This window comes from Podarcis gaigeae, assembly GCF_964106915.1.
Source record: "Podarcis gaigeae genome assembly, chromosome: 14".
NCBI lineage: Eukaryota > Metazoa > Chordata > Lepidosauria > Squamata > Lacertidae > Podarcis > Podarcis gaigeae.
The window spans coordinates 44093213-44121046 of NC_139690.1; the positions used below are offsets into that span (position 1 = coordinate 44093213).

The 27834-nt window shown below is 44.1% G+C and overlaps 1 protein-coding gene across 3 annotated transcripts; it reads left to right on the forward strand.

Moving 5' to 3' along the window:
• DHRS7B (dehydrogenase/reductase 7B) lies at positions 1–27686 on the forward strand. 3 transcript variants are annotated; one of them, XM_083711759.1, is made up of 8 exons: positions 2832–2856; positions 4955–5051; positions 16698–16870; positions 20494–20609; positions 21618–21828; positions 23622–23714; positions 24967–25119; positions 25439–27686. In XM_083711759.1, exons 2-8 carry the CDS (start codon positions 5002–5004, stop codon positions 25642–25644), a joined length of 1002 nt encoding a protein of 333 aa, XP_083567885.1. In that variant the 5' UTR covers positions 2832–2856; positions 4955–5001; the 3' UTR covers positions 25645–27686. The 3 variants fall into 3 exon arrangements, with proteins under 3 accessions (XP_083567886.1, XP_083567887.1, XP_083567885.1); XM_083711760.1 differs by lacking the exons at positions 2832–2856; positions 4955–5051 and adding an exon at positions 1–142; XM_083711761.1 differs by lacking the exons at positions 2832–2856; positions 4955–5051 and adding an exon at positions 284–508.
• The last annotated feature ends 148 nt before the right edge of the window (positions 27687–27834 follow it).

A 27834-nucleotide genomic window follows, 5' to 3' on the forward strand; every position in this document is an offset into this window, starting at 1 on the left:
CGCGCTTGCCTCCTATTGGCCGCTTTCCCTTGCCAGCCCCCGCCTTCCGCCTGAGAAGGGAAGCTGCGTTTTGATTGGGCGGGCGGAGCAAAGGTGGCGGAGCTGCTTCCGGGTGCGTCGTTATGGTGACTGTGGTTGCCAGGTAGTGAGCTGAAGGTGGAAGCGAGGCGCGCGGGGCGGGGTTCGCTTACTGGGCCCCGTTCGGTCAATACGGGAGGGGAGGGGGTCCCCATAGGCGTCGGTCCCGCTGGGTGGGGTGTCATGTCTAGGTCCCAGGGCGTCCGGGTTCAAAGTCCCAAACAGGCCTGCAGCAAACCGCCACTGCCTCTCAGCCCGGCCTACCTCACAGGGTTGTTGGGATAGGAGAGAAAGGGCGGGGAAGGAAAGGAGCCTGCATGCTGCTTTGTGGAGGAAGGGTGGGATAAACACAGCAAGGGATAAGGGGCCACTGAGGCTCCCCTAGTCGCAGGGCCGGATTTAGATTTGATGAGGCCCTAAGCTACTGAAGGTAATGGGGCCCTTTATATGTCCAGCTGTCCTTTGTCAACAACATTTTTTTTTTGCGTTGAATATACGCTATATGGTAATTTATGGACCGGTAATCTCTCAGGCCTTTGGCTAATTAGATAACTGATGGCCTTTTGAACTGGGTGGTGCTGGTTTTTTGTTTGTTGCTGTGTTGTGTATTTCTGTGTTTCTATGCCGTAAACCGCCTCCTGATCCTCGAATGCAGAATGCGTAGAAATGCAATAAATAAAAATAATATTTAAGCAGAAGTGGGAAGAAAGACCCACAAGCAAGTGTGCCAAAGTGTTTCTGAACTCTTTGCAGCTTTACAACCTCGCCCGTGTGGTTTAAAGTACAACTTGGGGCTGCCTGTATGTTTTCAAGCTTTTTTTGGTAACCTTGGCAGTGCAATCCTATACATTTTGTGGAAGTCAAGCCAGTGGGGCGTACTCCCAGGAAAATGTAAGGTTAGTTGTTATAACAATTCTCATTTTAAACATAGTTATTGATGAGTGGGCTCTGCGACAAAATGCAGCCATGTGGAACGCTTCTGTTCAGGGTTCCAGCTGTTCCATTCCATTCGCTGCTGGTTTTCCCCACACAACACACACACACACACACACACACAACATTCTGTGATATGTGCCCATTCAGCAAGCTTAATTTTCATTGCCCTTATTGGGTGTTTTCTCTCTTTGGGGAATTGAGGTGTGTAAACTTGTGCTCAGTCCTCAATACATTAATATCTTTGATCCCAATCCCCCCATTGTCAGCACTCACTTCTGTCCCTGGAGATGTTTTAATCAATGTCAGGTGGGAAGGATTCCTCCTATCCTTTACATATATGTGTTGCCTTCTTTTTCCAGCCACTCCATTTCCCCTCCCACCTGATTTTCAGGGTTTTCCACTCAGCATTCTGTGCCATTGTGTTCTAAGGGGGCTGCTTTTTGGTGTTGCCTCTTTGACAGTTCCCCCTAAAGGTTCTTTAGGTAAATATAAATGAACCCCTGACCATTTGGTCCAGTCGTGGCTGACTCTGGGGTTCCGGTGCTTTACTGGCCGAGGGAGCCAGCGTTTGTCCGCAGACAGCTTTCGGGTCATGTGGCCAGCATGACTAAGCCGCTTCTGGTGAACCAGAGCAGCGCACGGAAACACCGTTTACCTTCCCGCCGGAGTGGTACCTATTTATCTACTTGCACCTTAACGTGCTTTCGAAGTGCTAAGTTGGCAGGAGCAGGTACTGAGCAATGGGAGCTCACCCCGTCACAGGGATTCGAATTGCTGAGCTTCTGATTGGCAAGCCCTAGGCTCTGTGGTTTAACCCACAACATTTGCAAACCTTGAGGTTGACTCAAGTTGGCTGATACCTCCGTCTTCTGTGTCGGTGATGAGGACTTGGAACTGCCATTAGAAAGAAGAGTTATATGGTAGCACTTTTTGGCAGCCTCATGTTAATCATGTTTACTTGGAAGCAAGTTCTACTAAGTACATTAGGATTAACTTCTCTAGAAGCCCTTCTTTTAATTATTTCTTGCTTGATCCTCTGTATGTTTGTTGGAAATTCTGTAGATTCTAGTGTGATTTTCTGCACAAATCTATTGATTCTGTGGTAGACAGTTAAATCCTGATGTGTATTGTGGTTCTGGTAGGAAGTGCTGTGTTGGTAGGTATTGTTTTAACAGGATAGGGATTAGACAACTATGACACCGAAGAATCAAAAATAAGGATGAGCTAGTTTGGTAATTCTCTGAATTTTAAAATACTATTTTGTTATTTAATAAGCAGGTGCTATTTTTCTAGAAAAAGAGGTGTCGGAGCTCACCATGAACTTCTCCCTTGTTCTCTTAGGATGGCAATTGTGCCCACCTGAGAGGTGCTGGAGCTGAGTAACGGGTTACCTCCAGGTTTCGGCGCTTGTGCATGCACATTAGCGCTAAATCACGCTTTGCGCATGCGCAGAAGTGCTGAATCATGACCCGCGCATGCACAGACGCGGCACTGAACGCTGCGGGTTGTGAACGTGCCTCCCGCATGGATCATGTTCGCAACCCGAGGTTCCACTGTATAGCAAATCAAAGCAAGGCTACTGGGGAGGAGAGGAATAAGCGCCTCTGAGCTCATCTTTCCAATTCTTCTCTCTAAACTTAAATGACCTCCTCCATCTCAAATGCAGTGGAGTGTTTCTGAGCCTTGTTCTTGGAGGCCGTCCTTGATCACTTGTGCCAATGCTGGACTAAAAGTGTAAGCTTGGCTGCCAGCCATTTCCTTTTTTAAATCTGTCTACCCTCCATCAAAACATTTGAGACAGATATAGGGCACACTTCAGAGAAGGCAGCTCTGTGCAGAAAGGTAGGATCTGGTGTGTGCGGGTGTGCGGGATCACACTGTGATTTTCACACTGCGGGGGGTGACCCGACAAGGCCTTGTGTTGTTTTACACAAATAGAATAAGGCCCAAGACTGTGCTGCTTACATTTATTTTTATAACGGCATCATTTTACTTAAGGGCATTCCCCTCCCTTCTCACACACATGAGCTCAAATCAAATCCTCTTCAAACCTCTCTTGGTATTTGTTATAAGTGTCTCATTCTCTGCAAAGCAGAACAGAGAGGCAATTGTGTTTCTACATTTAGGTTTCTAATGTCTATAAGGGAGGGCTCTGCTTTGCAAACCTAATTGTAGCAAGCCACTTTAAATTTCACCTGCAAAGACTCCCTTTAAGAATGTTTTAAAGCATAGTTGGTTGATACTAGCAGGATAAGTCCATAGCTGTCATGTGCTACGTGGGACTACCTTTGAAAGTGACTCAGAAACTACAACTAATCCAGAATGTGGCAGCTAGACTAGTGACTGGGAGCAGCTGCCGGGACCATATAACACTGGACCTAAAGGATCTACATTGGCTCCCAGTATGTTTCCGAGCACAACTCAAAGTGTTGGTGCTGAGCTTTAAAGCCCTAAATAGCCTCGACCCTGTATACCTGAATGAGCATTTCCACCCCTATCATTCAGCCCGGACACTGAGGACCAGCTCCAAGGGCCTTCTAGCAGTTCCCTCATTGTGAGAAGTTACAGGGAACCAGGCAGAGGGTCTTCTCAGTAGTGGCCCCTGCCCTGTGGAACTCCCTCCCATCCAATGCCAAATTTCCTAAAATAACTGAAGGCAGCCCTGTGTAGGGAAGTTTTTAAAAAATGTTTAGCTCAGGCTCAGAAGACTCTGCTAGCCTCACCAAAGCAGCTTCAACAAGCCTCTGGCTGGTGAGGAGACTCCCTGCACCCAGGAGCCCGAAGATATCTTCTTTGGGCTCTGGGGTAGGTCTTCTGAGAGAAGTGCATTCCGGGACCTTTTTTCTGGAAAAAAAGCAGAGTCCAACAACATCCGGTTCCCCCACCTCTGGGGGAATAGGTGCTGATACCTATTCTGTAGGTAGGTAAAGGTAAAAGGTCAAGGACCCCTGGACAGCTAAGCTCACTCAAAAGCTACTACAGTGGTACCTCGGGTTAAGAACTTAATTCGTTCTGGAGGTCCGTTCTTAACTTGAAACTGTTCTTAACCTGAGGTACCACTTTAGCTAATGGGGCCTGCCGCCGTTCTGTTCTCATCCTGAAGCAAAGATCTTAACCCGAGGTACTATTTCTGGGTTAGCGGAGTCTGTAACCTGAAGTGTCTGTAACCTGAAGTGTCTGTAACCTGAGGTACCACTGTATGGGGTTGCTGAGCTCATCTTGCTTTCAGGCCAAGGGAGCCGGCATTTGTCCACAGACAGCTTCCCAGGTCATGTGGCTGGCATGATTTGACCATTTCTGGTGCAACGGGACACTGTGACAAGTGCCAGAGCACATGGAAATGCCATTTACATTCCCGCCACAGCAGTACCTATTTATCTACTTGCACTGACATGCTTTTGAACTGCTAGGTTAGCAGCAGCTGGGACAGAGCAACGGGAGCTGACCCTGTTGGGCGGATTTGAACCACCAACCTTCTGATCGGAAAGCCCAAGAGGCTCAGTGGTTTAGACCACAGCATACCTACAGAATAGATATGAGCACCATTCCATCAGCATTGAGTTCAGTATGTGCTCAAAATAGGTGGCCTTTTGAAATAGTTGAACTTTGCTGGGGAACTTTGCTTGACATCTTGTACTAATAAACCAACTCCTATCTTCCTTGTTGGTTTCTGCTGTCCTTAACCAGCTTATTCATATCCTCACATCATCCTAAAATTTAGAAAACACAACACTCTTCACTTGGTGAGGCATCCGGGAGATCTGATGTGCAACACAGTGTGAAATGGAAGTAGCTTTGTTTTATGAGTGGCAATCCCAGACTTCTTTGTGGGTTTGTAAGCTAGTTCCCAGGGTGTCCTTGTAAACAACTTTAAACAGAATGCTTCCCTTTTTTTCTTCTTTTTTTTTACAATAATGTTGATTGAATACTCTCCCTGTAGAAAATTAGTTTCTAAAGCGGCGAAATGGAACTCCTTAATCTGGCACCATGTTTATTTGGGGCAAACCTTTCTCCAGAAACGAGAGACCCAGAGTGTGGTAAGGAAATTTATCTGGCTATGGATCCGGAGGCTTTTATCTCCTGGGCACGGCTGTTGGAGATAAGCAGTGTCCAGTGCACAGCGGAATGATGAAAAGTACATGCCAACATGCTCTATATTACTTTATTTACACTTCAAAACTGGTAATTTACAGAAAAACATCTTCCCTCTGCCGGAGCAGAGAAAAGCATCCTCTCTCCTCTAAAGCATGGAGAGAACAACACTGAACTGCAAAGAACAGTGAAAAACAGGAAACCAGTGTACGTCACATCCAGTCTCCTTTCCCGTGAGAAAACCCAACAGCATTTGACTGTGGAATGTAAACATTGTCTTGTGACAAGCACTTCGCTGCTCAGTGAAGGAAGCAGAAACCAACATCCTCCCCCTTTCTGTGAACATCACTGGGCAGCGTGTTCGTACAGTATCAGTACAAACCCAACTTCTGCACATAGGTACAGTATTGATCCCTTGATACAATCTTGGACAATACATCAGCAGGAATTTCATTACCTGGCATATAGGACACCGTTACGAGTCCATTCTGAATACGTTCCCTAGCATGTTGCAACTTCAATTGCAAGTGCTTCGTGCTTTGCTTACAACCTTCAGAATTCAGCAAAGCCAAACATGCTTTGTTGTCCTGGTAAACCTGGATTGGACATTTGACAGGAATTTTCATGTCTTTGCACAATTGTAACAACCATTCACAATCCTTAAGTGAATAAGACAGTGCATTCAGTTCAGCTTCACAAGTACTTAAGCTAACTGTTGTTTGCTTCTTGCATGACCAATCAAATAGACCCTGATTGTACTTATAGCAAACTCCAGACGTACTTTTCCTGTCTGTAGTGTCACTTCCAAAACTTGCATCTGCAAATATCTCAAGACCACCAGACTTCTGATTGTTAAATCTCAGTCTGTAATGCATAGTGCCTTTCAAATACCGCGCTATGCGTTTCAGAGCTTTCCAATCCTTAACAGTAGGATTGTTGACTTGTCTGCTTAGCAAATTACAGCTAACAGCAATGTCTGGTCTTGAACATCTGGCAATGAAGTTTAGTTTGCCTAGCACACTTCTGTACAGTGTAGTATCAGAAAATGCTTCTCCAGTGTCATCTACCTGATAACCTGTTGTCATCGGTGTGTCTACAGGGTTAGCATCCATCAGGTTTAGTTTGCTTAACACATCAGCAATTTTACGTGACTGGTGTACTAGAATGTTACCATCTTGATCTCTCTCTATTTCCAGAGATAGGTAGTTGTTTACCTCACCAAGATCTTTCATGTCAAAGTGCTCTTTCAATTGAGCTAGGGCATTATTGTACATTGTGACATCCTTCCAAAAGAATAAAAGATCATCAACATAAAACAAACAATACAGTTTCTTTTGCCCCTCCTCTTTGACAAATACACATGGATCAGCTTTCCCTTGCTTAAAACCTAGAGAAAACAATACTTCAGTGAGTTTTGTGTGCCAACACCGTGCACTTTGTTTGAGACCATAAAGGGACTTCTTCAGAGCACAAACAAATCCCTGTTTTACCTGTACGCCATCAGGTGGAAGCATATAAAGTGATTCATCTAGAGATCCGTACAGAAAAGCTGTATTCACATCATGGTGACTAATGTGTAGATTCTCCTCTGCAGCTAGCTTGAGCATAAGCCTAATGCTCTCATACCTCACGGTGGGTGAGTAGGTCTCGTGATAGTCTTCACCTGGTACCTGTGCAAAACCTCTGGCTACCAATCTGGCTTTGTGTCTGACTATCTTGCCATTTTGATCAGTCTGCGCTTTGAAGACCCATTTGCTTCCAAGCAGTTTCATTCCTGGAACTACTGGAACAAGGTCCCATGTTTTGTTCCTTTCCAAGGAATCAAGCTCAGCCTTCATGGCATTTAACCATGGCTCAGCTTCCTTTGAATCCAAATCCTGGATTTCTTGGAAACTTGAAGGTTCAAACACCTTCTTGGAGCTTTTAACAGCTGTTACTGCTATCTTAGCAAACTCATCAGCAAATCTCTTTGGAGGTCTGCCTTTTGTGGCTCTCTGTGACCTACGAATTAGCCTTAAGTCCTCAACACTTTCCTCTTCCTTCTTAGGAGAAAAGTGACCTATTGTGAACAACGGTTCCTCCAACTCTTGATCAGAGCTTTCAGAGGGTCGCATAGAGGCTTTCGCACTCTTGAAATCCTCTGAATCACCCGATTCAGTTTCAGACTCAGAATCAGAACCTTCATCAGTGGGTGTGGGTTGTTGTGGTTGCTTTTGACTATCCTCAGTCTCATCACTGTCATCAGGATAACATTGGAAAATTCCCACATTCTCCCCCCACTTGGCATTGTACTCAACACTTCTTGTGAGCTTAATTGTCTTAGAGTCAGTCATCATTATTCTGTAAGACCCTTTCTGATAACCTAGAAAGATACCATGCAATCCACGCTTGTCTAACTTGGAGCTTTGTGGTGAGTGAACCCACATGTCAGAACCAAAAATTTTCATGTGTTTGATGTATGGCTTCTTGCCAAACATCTTCTCATAGGGGGTACAACCAATCGCTGAAGATAACCTGCGATTATAACTGTAAACAAAACACGAGAGAGCTTCGGCCCAATAACTCTCTGGAAGATTGGCATCATGCAACAAGGTTTTTAACCCTTGAAGCAATGTCTGATTTGCTCGTTCCGCAAGTCCATTCTGCCATGGCGAACGAGGACTAGACAAATCGTGTTGAATTCCTTTCTCAGTCAGAAAAGCTTCAAACTGCTGAGAAGTGAATTCTCCCCCGCGATCAGTGAAAAGAATTTTTATCTTCTTACCATGCACATTTTCCAACCAAGCACAGAATTCCTTGAACCTTGGAAAAGCCTCTGATTTCTGCTTGAGATTGTACACATAAATATACCTGGAAAATGCATCAATGAGAACCATGAAGTACCTGTTTCCACCCAAAGAGGGCGCTAGTGGTCCAACCAAATCAGCATGAACAACCTGGTATGGTTCTGTAGCTTGCCTACTAGACACTTTACCTTTCGTAGCCATTTTTACCTTGTTTGCTGCGCATGCCTTGCACTTCATGTGGTACCTGCAGGGTTTAATAGTCATACCTTCAACCAAGGCAGGCATTTTAGATACTGCCTCAAAATGCAAATGACCAAATTTTCGATGAAAATCGTGAATACATTCTGCATGCAAACTTTTAGAACCTGCAATGCAACAAGTGTCATCCTGCACAACATCATCAGAATACAAAACATACAAACGATCAACATATTCAGCATGCAATACATAATCATTTTTCTTTGTGATGATGCACCTTTTGTTCTTAAAGGAAACGTCAATTTTCCGCTCATTCAGCTGTCCAACGCTGAGCAGATTATGCTTGGCATCTGGCACATAAAGCACATCCTGTATCGATAAGTCCAAACTGTGAAGAATAACAGTTCCGTAGCCTTTACTGGGAATTGTGTGGTCATCCGCCTGGTGAATCGCACCTTCCTGCGGTGTAAAAGACACGAACAGTCGCTTATCGTTGCACATGTGATGCGTTGCAGCCGAATCAACAACGAAGAAAGATCTAGACGTCTTCTGGACCTCTGCAACCTTTGGAGTGAAGCGTGAGACCATTGCCTTGTGCTGCGTTGTCCTGGACACCGGACCTTTGCCTTTGCCTCGGCCTTTTCCACGCGATGAGCTTTCGCTGCGCTGCTCTGTCTTGGCCCTGGGATATCTGCATTCCCTCTTCATATGGCCTAGACGTCCACACGTGTAGCATTTCACTGCCTTCAAAGCTTTGGCGCCATCTGGTGGTTCCACTGCACTATGGGATGACGTCTGTGAAGTCTCCCCCTTGTTGATGCAGCTAGCACCCCGGCGATCCGCTTCATTCAATATCACGGCAGTAACATAGTCCACTGTTAGCTGAGCAGTTGGCTGTACAGCAATCTGAGTCGCAACAGACTCCCAACCTGAACCCAAAGATTGTAGTATCATAAAGGAATACACTTCCTCTGGAAAGTTGAGTCCTCTCTGTTGCAGCTCATGTCTCAGATTCTGCATCTCCATCAGATGTATCCGCACATCTCCACCTTCAGCAAGAGCCATATTATGCAGCTTGTTAAAGTAAAACATTGTGGACCCAGCTTCTGTCCTCAAGTGAGCCTCTCTCAAAGCGTCCCAAATTTCTCTGGCTGAGGTCTTATCACGCAACAGACAGAGCTCTTCTGGGGATACTATCAACGTAAGAGTTCCCCTTGCCTTGGAATCCATAGCTTTCCATTCATCTGTAACTGGAGCTGGGGGGGTCTCTGTAATAACTTTATACAGACCCTCTTTCCGCAGAATAGCCTCTGCATAGAGAACCCAGTCCGCATAGTTCTTCCTATTGAGCTTAGGAATCCCACAAGCATCCTGAAGGGCCATCATGACTTTGGCATTAGCCTTTAGCGTCATCTTCGCTGCTTTAAATCAGGCTGCTTTATACATGCTGCGTCTGTGTACAGCTGCTTCAATCCAAAAGCAAATTCAAAAACAGCCTCTGCCTGTGAACCTTTGCCGGCACTCCAATTCTTTGCTCCTTTGTTCCTTTGCCAGGAGCCCGACTTCTGGAGTCCATTCTCAAAACACTGCGTTTTTCTGGGCCCGGAACCAAATGTTGGAGATAAGCAGTGTCCAGTGCACAGCGGAATGATGAAAAGTACGTGCCAACATGCTCTATATTACTTTATTTACACTTCAAAACTGGTAATTTACAGAAAAACATCTTCCCTCTGCCGGAGCAGAGAAAAGCATCCTCTCTCCTCTAAAGCATGGAGAGAACAACACTGAACTGCAAAGAACAGTGAAAAACAGGAAACCAGTGTACGTCACATCCAGTCTCCTTTCCCGTGAGAAAACCCAACAGCATTTGACTGTGGAATGTAAACATTGTCTTGTGACAAGCACTTCGCTGCTCAGTGAAGGAAGCTGAAACCAACAACGGCTGTCTAGAAGGTGGTTTGCTATATCCCTCCTCCTTGCCTGTTTTGTGTATGTTGCTGCTCTTCTGCTTTCAATGGAGTTTGTTTCATTTTTTTTGGCATTCCCCTAAATGTGTAGATCATTGATCTATGGTAAGACTGAGAATCATCTGATTATATATTTTTTGGACTAGTATGTATTGGTAACTTTGGTAGCGAGTACCCACAGGACTGGAGCCAAAACACGAAGAATGTATCAGCATGCTAGGAGAACCCAAACATTTGCAGAAACACAAATAAATGTGTGGTTTTTTTATTTAAAAAAACAGCTCAGTGAGATTGAGCTTTCTGAGTAGCCACAAAATGTTGAGTATATGTTGAAAAAGAAATGGGGTGGGCAGTGGAATTCATTCATTCATCTTTACATTTGTAGTCCGCCTTTTCTGCAAGGAGCCCAAGGCACACATAGTTCTGCTGCTTCCCATTCCGTCCTCACGTCAACCCTGTGAGGTCAGTTGGGTCGCTGGTCCAAGATCACCCAGTGAGCTTCCTCCCCGAGTGGGGGATTGAATCCTGATCTTCTAGGTGTTACTCCAACACCACTTCACCGGCTCAGCATGAATGCCTTGCTTCAGCTCCTTACAGCTTTCACTAGCAGGGGCAAAGCTGGCAGACAGAAACACTTCTGCTAGATGGTGAGGGTGTATTATAATGTTTTCTTTCAGGTCCTGTGTAAATTTCATGAATCGCACATGTACAGTGGTACCTCGGGTTAAGTACTTAATTCGTTCCGGAGGTCCGTTCTTAACCTGAAACTGTTCTTAACCTGAAGCACCACTTTAGCTAATGGGGCCTCCCATTGCCGCCACACTGCCATCACGTGATTTCTGTTCTCATCCTGAAGCAAAGTTCTTAACCTGAGGTAATATTTCTGGGTTAACAGAGTCTGTAACCTGAAGCGTATGTAACCTGAAGTGTATATAACCCGAGGTACCACTGTAAGTGATATGAAATGCTCATAAAGATAAGAGGTACAGAAGTGATTTTGCTTCTCCATCCACCTTTCTCTGAAACTGCTTTAAGAAACACCATTACACCTAGCATTGTGGTATCTGGTTAGCCTCGGCCCCCTGGAAGTCTGTTTACTTCTGTTTGGCAATGCCTGTGGTCTGTGGGTTGCTGTCCTGTTTTTTAAAGTGCGGTTCTGTGTCTGGTGTCTGTTCTTCCAGATCATGATGTTCTGATGAATATGATAGACTTCTCTCTCTCTCTCTCTCTCTCTCTCTCTCTCTCTCTCACACACACACACACACACACACAGAGAAACAGAAACCAGCTGTCTTTCATTCTGCCTGGTTGCCCAGAGGTAATTCTTACTTGCCACAAGCAACCAGGCAGGTGGTTATATTTACAAGCCTGACTTAGTTGGCATGTTTGCACTTGAATATTGACTCCCTGGTACAAAGCTTGTATACAGGCGTCCCCCCACTTATGTGGGGGTTATGTTCCAGGCCCCCACGCGCATAAAGGAAATCATGTAAAGTGGGGAGCACCCATTATACGCCTTCTCTGCCACTCTCTCTTCAACCCATACCAAAAAATACTCTATTCAAAGATATCCACAACTAGAATGGAAGCTCTGGGGTTGGCAGGAGGCTAGAGGTTGTGCAGGAAAGCGGCTGTTCTTGCTTTGCAACCCCACACATCAGCTGTTAGGAGGGGAGGCTGAGCAGCTTGTACAAAGCCTCCAGCCTCTTGTTTTTTTTTTTTTTTTCAAAATTTTTATTAGGTTTTTTTAATAAAAGAGATACAAAAATGAAAAACAGCATTATTTGTGTCTTTACAAAATTTCATAACATCTTTGGACTTCCTCGCGTCATCCGCTCACACTTACATTGTTCATAAAATTTTTCAAGCAAATTACCATCTTATTTGTAATCTTATAACCAATCATTACAATATAGTCTAATAATACTCATCTAATTTAGTGATGGCCAATTGTTTATAATCAAGCATCCTTCTTAGCATTCCATCAAATTACAATAATTTTGTAAATAAATCTTAAATTTCTTCCAGTCTTCTTCAATCCTTTCTTCTCCCAGGTCTCGAATTCTGCCAGTCATTTCCGCCATCTGCATATAGTCCATCAGCTGCATCTGCCATTCTTCCAGCGTGGGTAGATCTTGAGTTTTCCAGTTCTTTGCGATGAGTATCCTTGCTGCCGTTGTTGCATACATAAAGAAAGTTCTGTCCTTCTTTGACACCTTCTGGCCGACAATACCCAGAAGGAAGGCCTCTGGTTTCTTAGTGAAAGTATACTTAAATACCTTTTTCAGTTCATTATATATCATTTCCCAGAAGGCCTTCACTTTAGGGCAAGTCCACCAGAGGTGAAAGAATGTTCCTTCATTTTCTTTACATTTCCAACATTTATTGTCAGACGAGTGGTATATTTTGGCAAGCTTAACTGGGGTCATGTACCATCTGTATATCATTTTCATTATATTTTCTTTCAAAGCATTACATGCAGTAAAGTTTAGCCCAGTGGTCCACAACCTTTCCCATTCCTCAAACATAATGTTATGCCCAATGTCCTGTGCCCACTTTATCATAGCCGATTTAACCATTTCGTCTTGTGTGTTCCATTTCAACAGCAAGTTATACATTCTTGAAAGTACCTTAGTCTTAGGTTCTAACAGTTCAGTTTCCAACTTCGATTTCTCCACCTGGAACCCTAGCTTTTTGTCATTTTTAAAAACTTCTTTAATCTGAGCGTAATGTAACCAGTCTCGCACTTTATCCTTCATTTTTTCCATACTCTGCAATTTCCAGTTATTTCCATCTTTTTCTAATATTTCCCAATATTTTGGCCAATTGGCTTCCATATTGGGTCTTTTTCGGGCCTTAGCTTCCAGAGGTGAAAGCCACCTTGGGGTTTTATTTTCCAATAAGTCTTTATATTTTGTCCAGACATTAAACACTGCTTTTCTGACAATATGGTTCTTAAAGGCCTTATTGATCTTAACTTTGTCATACCATAAGTATGCATGCCAACCAAAATTATTATTAAACCCTTCCAGATCCAACACATCAGTGTCTTCGAGAAGTAGCCAGTCTTTTAGCCAGCAGAAAGCTGTGGCTTCATAATACAACCTTAAGTCTGGCAGGGCAAAGCCCCCTCTTTCCTTTGCGTCAGTCAGTATCTTAAACTTAATTCTGGGCTTTTTGCCCTGCCAGACAAATTTAGAAATATCTCTCTGCCACTTCCGGAAGCATTCCGTCTTGTCTATAATCTGTAGTGTTTGAAACAAAAACAACATTTTTGGCAATACATTCATCTTAATAGCAGCAATTCGGCCTAACAAAGAAAGCTTCAATTTTGTCCAACTGTCCAAGTCTCTCTTAATTTCAGACCAGCATTTTTCATAATTTTCCTTAAATAGACTCAGATTTTTTGCTGTTATGTTCACCCCTAGGTACTTTACCTTTTTCACCAATGATAATTCTGTTTCTCTCTGAAACTGTTCTGATTCAATATCTGTCAATTTTTTTCCCCAACACCTTAGTTTTCTGTTTGTTTAACTTAAATCCCGCCACCCGACCAAAATTGTCAATCAATTGTAAAACTCTTTTCGTACTAGATTCCGGCTCCTGCAGTGTCAAAACTAGGTCATCTGCAAAAGCTTTAAGTTTATATTGTTTCGCTCCGACCTGGATCCCTTGCACCAACCGGTCCCCTCTGATCAAGTTTAAGAGCACCTCCAGGACTGAGATAAATAACAAAGGGGAAATCGGGCAGCCTTGTCGTGTTCCTTTTTCAATTTTGAACTCTTCTGTTACCACATTATTAACAATCAATTTTGCTTTTTGTTCTGAATATATTGCGTCAATCCCATTTTCAAAACCCCTCCCCACTCCCATTTCTTTTAAATTTCCCTTCATAAATTTCCAAGAGATGTTGTCAAAGGCCTTCTCCGCATCTATAAAAATTAGCACTGCTTTAGTGTTTATGTCAGTTTGCAAAAGTTCCAGGACATCAATAATGTTCCTTGTGTTAGCAAACATGTGTCTGCCTGGGAGAAAGCCTGCCTGGTCTTTATGAATTACTTGACTTAAAACTCTTTTAAGTCTGTTTGCCAAAACATCAGCAAATATTTTGTAATCCACATTTAAAAGGGAGATGGGGCGGTAGTTCTTGAGCTGTGTCTTTTCAGTTTCTGATTTTGGTATCAATGTGATGAACGCTTCTTTCCACGATTCTGGCGCCTTCTTTCCCTCCATAATTTCATTGCTGACCTCCAGCAGTGGTTGGATCAAATAATCACTTAATGTCTTATAGTACTTGGAGGTCAAGCCGTCTGGCCCTGGAGATTTGCCCAATTTCAAGTTCTGAATGGCATGTTCAATCTCTTGTCGTGTTATTTTGCTGTTCAGAAGTAGTCTATTTTCTTGTGACAATTTTTTCAATCCGTTTTTCCTCAAAAATTGTTCAATCTCAACTTCATTCTGCGGCCCTTGAGTATATAATTTTTTAAAATATTTTTGAAAACACTTTCTAATCTCCACGGGGTTCTGTATACTTCTTCCTTCAATTTCCAAATTTGTTACTATGTTCAATTTTTGTCTCTTCTTCAACTGCCAGGCCAGCAGGTTCCCACATTTATTTGCCGATTCAAACGTTTTTTGTTTCATTGATTTAATCTTCCATTCTATTTCCTGGTTTATCAGTTTTGAATATTGTGCCTGATGAAGTTTAATTTCTCTCAAAATCGGCTGTGACTTCGGATTGGCTCTTAGCTTCTTCTCTAGTTCTTTAATTTTCTCCAGAATCTTGTCTTTCTTTTCATTTTGTGTCCTTTTCCTTATGGTATTCTGTTGTATCAAGAACCCTCTCATCACAGCTTTGCTTGCGTCCCAAATTGTTCTTTTTTCCACCGCGGTGTTCAGGTTTATTTCAAAATAGTCCTTTATAACTTTTTGGGCCTTCTTAATGATCTCCTGATTTCTAAACAAATTGTCATTCATCTTCCATCTAAAGGAGCCGGTTGGTAATAATGTCATGTCCATTTTCAAAGCATTATGGTCGGAGCAGGTTTTTGGGCAGATTTCCACTTTCCTGACCTTAGGTGCCAGACCTCTAGTAATCCAAATTTGGTCGATTCTTGTCCAATTCAGTTGAGCCTCAGAGAAAAATGTTCCTTCTTTTCCTAGGGGGTTCTTGATTCTCCATATGTCAATCCAGCCCATATTTTCTGTCATTTCAAAAAAGGTCTTTGGTAGTCTGCCATCTTTGGTAACTTTTTGACTTTGCGACTTATCCATGTTAGTTGATACAATCCCATTCATATCTCCCATCATTATGATGTTGTCATAGTCCAGATATTCCAGCATGCTTTCATGCAACTTCTTATAAAATTCCGATTTCCCATCATTTGGTGCATAGATTCCTAATATCAAAAATTTTTCTCCTTGATACTGTATTTCAATTGCCAAAATTCTGCCATGTTCATCTTTAAATAAGAATTTAGGTGAAAGGCTCTCTTTTGCATATATCACCACTCCTCTCTTCTTCACTATGTCTGAAGATATAAATTCTTGGCCAAGTCTCTTATTTATCAGCACTTTTCTGTGGAGCCTAGTCACGTGGGTTTCTTGCAGGCAAATAATGTCCAATTGTTCCTTTTTTAATATGTGAAAAATTTTCCTCCTTTTCTCCGGAATGTTGCAGCCATTTATATTCCAACTCAGAAGTTGCAGAGACATCCTGGATAGATCTGGTTATTTTTCTGGGGGTGGTACCTTTTTCGCTGAATCTTCAGGATCCAAGGGTGCAGGTACCTCTGGTGTTTCGGGCTCCGATGGTAATCCAAGTTTTTTATGAAGGTCCTCTCCGTATTGGTTCAGAAATTTCTCTCTGTCTTCCAATGTTCTAATTTTGATCTTCCTCCCTCTGAAAGTAAAAGATAGTCCTTGTGGAAAATCCCACCTAAAGATGATGGCGTTGCTCCTCAAAAGTCTTGCTAATTCCAAATATTCCGATCTCAAATCCAAAAGCTGTTTGGGAACGTCCTTGTATAACTCAATCCTCTTATCTAAAATGTCCAGTGACTTTCCGTAGTGTAGGCCCAAAATCTTGTCCCTCTCCTCCTTTGATCTCAGTGATATCAAACAGTCTCTGGGCTTGTCTTTTTTTGTCAGTCTTCCAAGCCTCCAGCCTCTTGGGGGCTCCCTCCGCCCTCACTGCTGTCCTCTTCAGGCTCTGGGGAGGGTCTCCACAAGAACTGTCCAGCTCTCTACTGCGATTGCAGGTTTGAATTGAATTATTTAATAATTTCCTGGCGCCGCGCATATGCACGGTTGTGTGCAAATCTATCAAGCATAAGTGGGGGAATTGCCTTGACTCCCTGATACAAAGCATACTCTGTTCATTTCCATGCCTGTGATTTGAGAGAGAGGAGGAAGGCAATGTCTCAATACAAAAGAGGCCAGAAGGTAATTTGCATAGCTGAGCCCAGCCCAATTGCTCTCTTGTATACTGATTTTTACATGTTGTGAAACAGGCCCTGGAGGCTGGGGAGCTGCTATGTTGGATTGAATTTGTTCTGTGTGGAAACAGGAGAGTGGAAGGTGGTTCATGATCAGTTTGTGTAATGTGCTCTTGTTCTCTGCTTCTTTCCTGTAACTCCAGGACGAACCCTAGAAGAAAAGTGATGGATCTCACCTCTGTGATGATTCTTCCACTGCTTTTTGGCAGCCTGGGGGTTTTTGGGCTCTTCCGGCTGCTTCAGAGAATGCGTGTGAGAGCCTACCTGAAGGATGCAGTGGTGGTGATCACAGGAGCAACTTCTGGACTAGGGAAAGGTAGGTTTCTGAGACATTTGGCATGGAGATGGAGAGGAGAACAGCTTGTACAGGACAGCTTGTACATTACTCAAAATGTTTCCTCAGGAAATAGGGTGTTACTAAACTCTCATCTCACACCACGAAGGTCAAGCTTAGCCTTACAGGATCAGATTCCTTGTGAAGGAGGAGGGAACCTGCGGAGTCTTGGTTTTTTAATTTTAATCTTCAGTAGCATCTCTATCCTTCCCCACTTTGCTTAACCTGCCCAAGGCTTGGAAAACTCAGAAGCTCCCTCAATCTCTTGTGCCATTTTGATTGGCCTTATACAGATGTGGCCCTTTTCATATGGGTCAACATGGCAACCTTTGCTTCTTAGTGGCGATGTGGCAATCCCAAAGCAGCACCAAACTCCCCAGTATCATTTATATTACATATACACACACACAGCAAGCAGAACACCAGAACAATAGCTGCTTCACAAAGAACACATGGCTTAAGTAAAACAATAGAGAATTCCACAAGATACAGAAACAGCTCATCATTTAGCCCTTCTGGCTGGTCCTTAATGTTTCTGGGATGGAAGGTGGCTCCATCCCAGAAACATTAAGGACCAGCCAGCAGTCTGTTCTGACTTATTGCCTGCTACTTTGTTCCCCATCTCCATCGCCTTGTTAATTTATTAGAAGTGCAAGAGCATGCATTGGCAAGGGCATGAGGTGAATCGGGACCCCCAGATTCCAGGTCTTCTTTGCTGGGCCTCAGATCCCCTGTCCTGCTTTTTGGGTAAAACTTTAATGCAAGGTTTCCTAAACTTGGGTCTCCTGCTGTTGCTGGACTACAAATCCCATCATCCCTAGCTAGCAGGACCAATGGTCAGGGATGATGGGTGTTGTAGTCCAAAAAACATCTGGAAACCCTGCTTTAATTTGGTGACTGGAAGACTAGGTGCCCTGCAAAGTGCAGTGCTGGTGAAATCCCAGCCACCTGCCAGCTTGATTTGCCCCAAGTCACTCTATACATACTTCAACTTCCATCAATCTCAGCGAGCATGGCCAATTGCCAGGGATTATGGGAGTGGTAGTTTAGCAACATCCAATGGTTCCCCACGCCTGCTATTGGTTCTATGAGTCATGGGGCCTGTGAAAAGTACCTAGCAATGCCAAACCTTCCCTGGTGGGGAGGACTTTCTCAATCCATGGCATTTTCAATCACTCCCACGGGGAACCTACCCCCATAGTTGGGTAACACCTGCCCTAACCTGTTTTTTTCCAGCTTGGAGGCAGGTCTCAGCAGGTGATTCAAACTCAGTCACCCCACTCCAGTCAATTCTCCCATGAGCTGAGAACGTCCTTAAAATGGGTGGGGAAAGGGAAACAGTTATGCAGCCTTCTGTAACTTAATTCACCGGCAACTGACGCGTGGCCCCGGTGGAGGTGCTTTCCTGTTCTCTGCAGAACAGCATTGAAAGCCCTTTGGGAACAATGTCCTCACTGCCTTATTGTAGCTGTGTGCTTGGTCGTTGGCCCAACCACAAGCTTAGAGCGTGGGTTTCTCCTCAAGGTGCTATGACTTCTTGGGAAGGAAGAGCTATCTTAATGTACCATAGTGTACTAGTTCATCTGTCCCACGGCTATGTCTCCAGATTTTGTTTATTTGGTTTTCCCCCCTGCCCTTTTCCTCGACAGGGACTCGAGGCGGTTAAAACTGAAACAGCTAAAAACGTGGGGGTGGGGGTGGGGAAAGCAACCTTTAAAAAGCAATTGAACATCAATAGGATATATAAAAAAGATTTATTAAAACACACAGATTATTGCAATAAAAATATCACAGTACCAGCCCTTTTCTTAAAACCAATTCCCAAAAGCCCGTTGGAACAAAAAAGGATTCACCTGCTGGCAGAAGGACAACAATGAGGGAGCCAGTTTGATTTCTCTATGAGGGTAGTTCCAAAGTCTGGGATCACCAAGAAGGGTTACTGTTGCTTGAGATACTTTTTAATTAGAAACAAAAGGGATTGAGCCCTGCTTTGTTGAAAATGAGTTCCGTGCCACTGAGCTGTGCCCCCCCCCCCCAATATGTTTGACAGATTTGTACAGGATCCCAATGAGAACTGAAAAGGGCTCACAGTTGGACTGAACCTTGGAAACTGCCTTACACCCTTGGCTTCAGTGTTGTCTGTTCTCTGTTGAAAGTGGTTTTATAGTCTCAGGGCAAGGAGGGGAATCTTTCCCAACCCAGCTCAATGGCGATTGACCCTGGGACCTTCTGCATGTAAAACATGTTCTCAATCATGAACCTGTGGTCCTTATCCAAAACAGTTCTTCTAGCTGATTTATTCATTACAATATTTCTCTCCTTTTTTAAGGAAATGGTGAATATCATCATTATTGTTGTTTATTAAATCTCTATACTGGCCTTCATCTGAAGAACACAGAGCAGTTTGCAATATGAAAACATAAAAAACCATACCCTGATAACAAACAAAAACAATAACCTCCTCAACACACACACACCATTTAAAAGGCCATAGATGGTTTAATTAGCCAAAGGCCTGGGAGGAGTGTTTTCGCCTGGTGCTTAAAGAGATGTGGTGAGGGTGCCAGATGAGTCCCCTTGGGGAGAACATCCCACAAGCAGGGAGCCACCGCAAAGGCCTGTTCTTGTGCTGCAGCCTTCTGGGCCTGCCATGGACCCCAGACTAGTCTTGTGATGCTCATGCCCAAGTAGTTTCAAGAGTGTTGAAACACTGACTGTTTTTGAGGCCCTTCAATGGTCCCACAGGTTCAAAGAGCCTTCCCCAACTTGGTCCCTCCCCTCAATGTTTTGGACCGCAATTCTCAATCAGCTCTAGGCAGCCTATCCAGTGGTCAGGGAAGATGGGAGTTGTACGAAGAAGACTCCCCCCCCCCACATGACATAAAGGGGAATTATGTTCTGCAGTAGCAGCGATACAGTGCAGTACTCTGGATAAAGGTCTTCTGCCAAGGAGATCAGTGTTCAAATCCCTGCTCGGCCATAAATTTTACTGGGTGCCCTTTGACAAACCAGTCTCTCTCACGGCAATTCTATTTCACTGAAATGCTGAATCTAAAATGTGATCATAGATCCATGTATGCTTCCCTCAGCGTTCTGCTTTATTTAATTCACCATCTCCCCCTTTCATTTACCAGCAGAACCTTTGAATGAAGGAGTTAAATATAAAATTGGGCTGAGGCCAAACAAAGTGTCAGATACGTACCAAAACACGTGTCTATAAAGAATTATGGGATCTGTGGCTATTCAGATGTTGTTGTGCTATAGGTCACTCACCCCGTAACTGATCCAAAGTCAGCTTCATTGGCTGAGCCTGGGTTTTACAATGATTGGGAAGTGGGGCTTTAATCCATTTCCACACAATACAGCATGCATAATTTTGTAAATTGCAATCATGTCCCCCCCCCCCCGCCCACTTGAGTTCTTCTTTTCCTAACCAAAGCAGTCTCTAACTTAATCCTGATCATTTGACCATTTTCTCCACTGATTCTAGATCTACCAGTATCCTTTCCGAAGTGCATTCACCCAAAAGAGCATTCCAAGTGTGGTCATACAAGAGTTGTGTAAAGGCATTTTTTTTCTGTCCCCCTCTCTCTCTTTTTGCCAAGAATGTGCCAAAGCTTTCCATGCTGCTGGGTCAGAACTGGTGCTGTGTGGTAGGAGCAGAGAGAGACTTCAAGACCTTCTGCAGGAGCTCTCCAGTGCTGCTGGCCACCCAAAGAACGTAAGCTAGGGGGTGGGGGGGAGGAGGAGGAGGAGGAGACTGTAGGTCAGTGATGCTTTTCATGCAGGTCACAGGTTTATGGGGTTGTGGGAAGAGGAGAGGTGGGGAGAGAGAGAGAGAGAGAGAGAGCGCGCACGCTTTTGTGTCAGCATCACGTACACAGGGATTTTGTTTTGTTGGCAGTGCAAGAGTCCAGAGGGTGCAGGGCATGGTTGGTTGCAATGTGTTTTGTTTCTGTGTGCTGCTGGGTCAAATTAACCCCCTTTTAAAGCCAGGGTCAGCGTCAAGGCTCAGCATCATTGAATGCTCACTGAAGCCTGTGTCCCACTGCCAATCCCTCGTGCCTCTCATCCTTGCTGCTGCTGCCGCCTGATCTGTTCTTTGAGCGAGCAAGCAAGCAAACAGCAAGAGGAGCAGCAACCTCTGCAATTATTATTATTATTATTATTATTATTATTATTATTATTTTGAACCCCGCCCATCTGGCTGGGTTTCCCCAGCCACTCTGGGCGGCTTCCAACAAAGATTAAAAATACATTAAAATGTCACACATTAAAAACTTCCCTGAACAGGGCTACCTTCAGATGTCTTCTGCAAGCTTGGTCCTTGATAATTCTGTATTGTGTGTTAATGAGATAAGCTAACTAGGCCTGAAAGCACCTTGCCCAGGGTCCATCCCCTCCCCACCCTAAACAAAAACCAGGAAGCTGCCCGGTTTTAAGCCATATAAGCCAGTTGCTCCTTCCAAACGTGCTGGTAGCAGGGGTGCCAAGCCCTTTGCCCCCTCCCCAATATTTTTTGGGGAGGGCGTTGCCCCCAAATGTCCAGAGCATGCATTGATTTATAAACATTTCCCTAGATCCCTGTGGCATGTATATAATGCCATTTTATCTTCCCAGTATCACACTGTGAGAGAGGATAGGCTAAGAGAGTGGTTTCACCAAGGCTACCTTGCAGCTGAGTAGGTTCAGATACTATTAACTGCTTTTTTCTTTTCTCTTTCAACAGCCCCATAAACACCACACTGTGGTCTTTGACCTCGCTGACATCAAAGCAGTCGTTGGCGCTGCCGCGGAGATTTTGAAGTGTGCAGGCCATGTGGACATCTTGATTAACAATGCTGGAATCAGCTACCGAGGCACAATTGTGGACACCCTGATGGAAGTGGACAGGAAAGTGATGGAAACCAATTACTTTGGACCAATTGCTTTGACAAAAGGTACACTGTAACAGCCTCCTCCTGTGTCTTTCTGCACACATCCTAACGTTTCCTGCAGTGGTTACTGTGCTCCACTTATTTAGCAGTTACACCTCTGCAATATTCTAGATTTGCTTCCTGCATTGTAGGTGGTTAGACTGGATGACCCTCGGGATCCCTTCCAACTCTACAATCCTATGATTCTATGTAGACCACTTAAGTGCTGCTCAGAGGGCTTACAGCTAGGCTGCTAAGGGCACAAGGAGTTACGTTTGTCTGGCTCTCACACCACCCTGGAGTTCTTCATAAGGCCTGTGGGACGTGCTTCATGTAACAGTCTTGAAAATGACCGTGGTGACACAAACCATAGGCTTACTTTCAAGCTACAATGGTCCTTGCTTGCCATTTTAGTATCTTCCTGAGCTGGAGGAGAGCTTGTAGAAAACCAAAGCGGGCAGGCATCAGGCAGTCGACTTTTGGCTGCTGATCCCTTTTTCAAAGCAACTCTCCCCACCCTTGTAGCATTTCTCTACATGGAGAAAATCCTAGAGGGCAGCAGGAAACTGAAAGAGGTCTGGGGAGACTGGCAGAAATGACCGGCAGAATCCGAGACCAGGGAAAAGAGTCGGCGGAAGAAGATTGGAAGAAATTTAAAGACTATTTACAGAAATATTGCAAAATTAATGAATGTTAGAATGATGTTGGACAGAAATTAAGTGGTTTCCAGCTGTAATGCTTAAGAGATATGAAAAATAAGGTTTAGAAATAAGTAAAAACTAATGGGGAGAATTGGCGGAATTAACAATTTGAAATGGAATGCAAGAAAGGGAGGTATGAGGAGGTCTGGAAAATAAGTTAAGAGAAAATAAGTAATGGAAATTTTATGTGTTTTTCTTTTATTTGTTTTTGTATTTTTGTTATTTATTTCTTTTCTATTTTATATTGTATTATTTCTTCAAAACTTTAATAAATATTCTATAAAAAAAAGAGGTCTGGGGAATTGGCTGTTACACACTACACTGGTGGGGAAAATGTAGATGCAGCCCCTCAGCATTTGCTTGGTGGAAACGTTGGCCCACCAGCTCCACAGAGTCTTACATTCCTTGCTTATAGTCTGTGTCTGCCTTTCTCAGCCCTGGGTCCCTAGATGTTTTTGGACTACAACTCTCATCCCTTAGCCACCATGGCCAGTGGACAGGAATGATGTGAATTGCAGTTTGAGAGCATCTGGGGACTGAGAGGTTGAGAAAGGCTTGTCTATATAATGCAGGGATGCAGTAGTTTTATTTGCCACCTTCCTTACTGAGCTTCTGAGTAAGTAAAAATGGGACCCACCTGTGCCAGCTGACCCTTCTCCAATGTGCATCCTATTTTATGTTCAAGTAGATTTCTTAAGAAAAAAGGACTCGTTTCTTTCACTGAAATCAGTGGAACTTTGTTCCAAATAGAGTTTTTCAGCATCAGGGTAGGAACAATTCCTGCCTTGGATAAGAAGTAACTGCAAGGTCACCTTTTGGATCCCAGTGTGATTATTTTGCCTCTCTCTTCAGGAAGCATTTCTACAAATATTGCAACTTCAAAGTCTACTAGGAATCCCCAAGAAATTGTGACTAGGGCAAATTAGGCAGTTGAAATACATTTGCATAAGACACACACACACACACACACACACACACACACACACACACACACACGATTCTAGGTATCAGCATAAGGAAGAAACCCTGGTCTCCCAGGATCCAAGTACACATTATTTCTCATGGCAAGATTGTGGAGTTGCATTCTCATTCTCTCCCCCTCCCTCCTCTCTCTAGCAATTCTGCCTTCCATGATCAAGAGGAGAAAAGGCCACATTGTCGCCATCAGCAGCGTTCAAGGCAAAATTAGCATTCCTTACCGCTCGGCTTGTAAGTATTCTTCACAAGGCTTGGGAGGGGTTGGCTACTCTGGAACCACCAGCTCACCGGAAAGGGGCAGCCAACACATTATAGTAGATACAGCACATATAGAGCTCAAGGGAGGGGAGCCTCAGGCCAGTGTTTCTCAAACGCGGGTCTCCTGTTCTTGTTGGACTACAACTCCCATCATCCCTAGCTAGCAGGACCAGTGGTCAGGGATGATGGGAGTCGTAGTCCAGCAAAAGCAGGTGACTCAAGTTTCAGAAACACTGGCTTAGGCGAACCTCAAACATTGGGAAGAATAGTTTCTGCTCTCCCTATCTTCATCTTTGCTTGTCTCCAGAGCTGGGTGTGACTTCCACAGGGCCAGTCCTACTGCACAAAGAACTCAATTTCTACGGGTGCCAGCAATGCAGGGTCCCATTTTAGTGGGGTGCTTTGGTATCTTCTGCATCACCAGAAGCTAGCGTACGTCTTGCATCGTGTGGTCCAAAATGCCCAACTTCATTCTGGATAATCACTGCCCTTACCCTGGTATTCCTCCCCCTACATCACATTTACGATAAGAATGCAAACTTTGCCATCAAAATCTGCCTAGGTAGTTGTGCTGAATCTGATTATAGCATTCCTGCTAACCTAACAGACTTGGAACTTCTCCGCATATATTGAAATCTAACCGTCCAATCCTAAAATAAGAAATTGGAAAAGGAACAGGGTAGTGCCATTGTTCGTAGCCTGTAAAAGGACACCATGCTCAAAAGCTCTTGCTTCATTTGTTTGGAATAAACCTGTTTGATTCAGCAAAGAGCACATTGGAGCTGACCTCCAATTTTCCCTCTCTAAAACAGAAATTCTTTCACATGATTATGAAGATCCTTGCAGAGACTCATGCAAGTTTACAACTTGGTTTTGAATTCTTAAAGTCCCTTTATGATATTCCCAAATTTTCCTTTAATGAGAAGCTGTTCAGCAGCTGGCATACTATTCAAGTCTACCCATCCTGGGCTGGACCAAGGGCCTGTGTGCTCCAACACTGGCAAGATGTCATTGGAAATCTTGTAAGCAGAGCAGAATCAGACATAATCACTCTTGTTGCTTGCCCCAGCAAAAGCCTACTGCTTTGGAATAGGCTGCATTCAGTTCTGGTAGCTAATAGCTATTTACGCTGTTACATGCCTCGTGCAAAAGGCAGCTATGCATTTTGACTGGGGAGCTGCAGATTGGAAATAAACTGAAATTGTGTCACCTTCGGGGTTTTTAGATGCTGCCTCTAAGCATGCCACCCAAGCCTTCTTTGACTGCCTACGAGCAGAAGTGGAGCAGTACGATGTCGACGTCACAGTTGTGAGCCCCGGCTACATTCAGACAAATCTCTCACTTAATGCCGTAATGGCAGATGGATCCCAGTATGGAGGTGAGGACTAGCTTTGCTTGTGTAAATTATATGTATCTGTTGGCGTACAGGGAGTGCCAGTGGAGGGAAAGAGGAAAACCCGGTTTCTCAAAGTTTGGCATTGATTGAAAAGGCCCAATATAAAAACTAGCACATTTAACGAAGTTGGATAATCTTCAATGGCTTTAGTGGCCCATGTTCAATGGTCACAGACTTGTTTGCAGAGTCTCACCTCTGCACATCTCTTGATCTATGGGCTTAATTTGTAATCTTGAGCCTCCTGGATCCACCAACAGAAAATAATCTCTAGAGGGAGGTAGTAATTTGTTGTTCTTTTCAGTAATGGACAAGTCAACTTCTGAAGGCAAGGCAGCTGCAGAGGTGGCTCAGGTGGTTCTGAGCGCTGTTGGGGAGAAGAAGAAGGAAGTACTGGTTGCTGGCTTCATGCCTTCTCTGGCCGTGTACGTGCGAACGCTCTGTCCCAGGCTCTTCTTCCACTTTATGGCATCTAGAGCCCGGAAAGAAAGGAAAGCCAAGGATTCTTAACCAATTGGAGTTCATTTTAAACCATTGGTTTAAAACCAGAAGCTACCAGCTGATGTGTCCAGGGTCTGGGGGAAGCATGAACTTCAGGATTGTTTAAGTTGCATCTCTCGCTTGCAGTGAAGACTCGGAGCCAGGCTTTCGCTGCTTGTACATCACTGATGGCATCTGAAAAGCTGCTTTCACCACTTACAGCTTTGTTGGCTCCCTGGGACAAAAGGCTTCATCTGCAAAGAGTTAGGCCACAGGAAAATTCTCCTGCGTGTTGAAATGAGCAGGAACTGCACACCTCCACAGCTCCCATTCGTCTTATTTGGGCTTGTCCACAAGACAACAGGCTACTGGCAGCTTATTATGTTTACTTTCCTCTGGCCTAGGCTCTCATCAGCTGAATGTAAAATACTTATTGAGGGAGAACGAAAGACTACCATTGCCTCCAATATCATTCTCTTTAAAAACCTAAGTGGTTGCAGGCTTCTTCTTTCTGCCAGGGTGGGGAGAAGGGATGCAGGCAGCTGAAATTAAATAAGCTTGTGCTGCACATGCATTGCCCAACTGCACTTACTGCATTTTTGCCAGGACTCAAAAGCCACCACCTCCACTACCCTTATTCCTAGTAGCCTAGCTTGGTATTCTCACCCGTTGAGCTCAAGAGTAGGTCCCGGGTAGGAAGTACAGCACTACTAGCACATCCAAGTATCGGAAAGCTGTTGTCCCCCCTCCCCCAAGTTATAAGGGGGGTGGGATGCTGTAGCTTACCTTCCTTAGGCAGATCCGAGTTGCTAACTGCTATTAAAATAGACATGAAAGAGGAACTGCATATACTGTTTGCTCTGCAGCTCATCTGAATGTATCTAGTGCGCAAAGAACATCCTTGCCTGATAGTAATACCAGCCTCCATCCCCATTCAGTCTTACTGATTCTCTAATGGCAAATTCAAAAGCCCGATTCCTGAAAGCAGAATTGTTCGTAGACAGACGCAGTTTCCACGCTTCTGATAAGGTAGGTAACACAAAGATTCCTTGCAGCAATCACACAACTCCATAGAACTAACAAGATGGTTCTCACAATTCTTAACCTTGAGAGTAAATAAATGAACATTAGTGATTGCTTGTACCAGCAGAAGCTAAAACACTTTACATAATATTTGTGCTTTTTTTCACCCTTCTGGTTTATAATTTGAGGGAATTACTGCATTAGTTACTTGCAGAATGCCTGTTATAATCCTGGTCTCCAGCAAGCAAATACAGCTACAGGAATCTGTTTGGCGCACTCAACAGATACTGTGACCAGAAGGCTGCAGGATTTCAACCCTTGGCCAAACTGACCTACTGAACAGAAGCAACAGCAAGCTCTCTGCTTGCTGTACTGGATTCCAAGGGCTAAAGATAGCACTGAGTTCTGGCTTTGCCCTTGTGGGATGCCAGTCCAAGGTCACTAAACATTGCACAAAGGTCAGGTTGCAGCTATCACGCTAAGCACGAGCATATACCTGTACGTGACCTGAGCATGTTCACATGCTTCCATTCGCAAGTTCAAAGCTTGTACTGGAAGTCACAACAGTCTTACTCTTTCCAGAGCCTTGTGAAAATACCCAGGGGTCCCTTTAGGATTTATCAGTTAAAATGTGATCAGAGGCAAGACTCTTTGTTTCCAACTAGGAAATGAAGACTTATACACAATCCAGAGTTCACTGAAAATTTAAAAGGAGCAGGGGATACTGCAAGAAGGGCAGCTCTGCCTCAAGTTCCCCATCCATAATGGCAAGTAGAATGTACCTCATGCCCAACTATCATTACACTCTTATGTCACCAAGGTTAGTCAGAGGAGGCCCATTCATTTCAATGGGTCCACTCTTAAGTGTGGCTAGCACTGGCTTCATCCCTGAGCTCCCCATCACTGGGTAGCAGGCGCAGGATCCAAGATAGGTTGAACTAGATGCTAGGGAGGGAAGAACATAACGTGGATTTTTTTCTGCCAGATAACAGCAGAGTTTAAAGAGGGTGCATGTAATAATGATTGAAATAAAGTCCTGTTATAGAAGAGCAAGTGGTCTGCCTACAATTTCACATGTACTTGGGAGGGGGGGAATTGCATGTGCCAAATGAGTTTTTGTGAGAGTGTCATAGGGGCTGGCAGTTTATGGAAGATCCATTTGCTTACAGCGTTCAGAAGCAAGTTTTAGTGTTATAA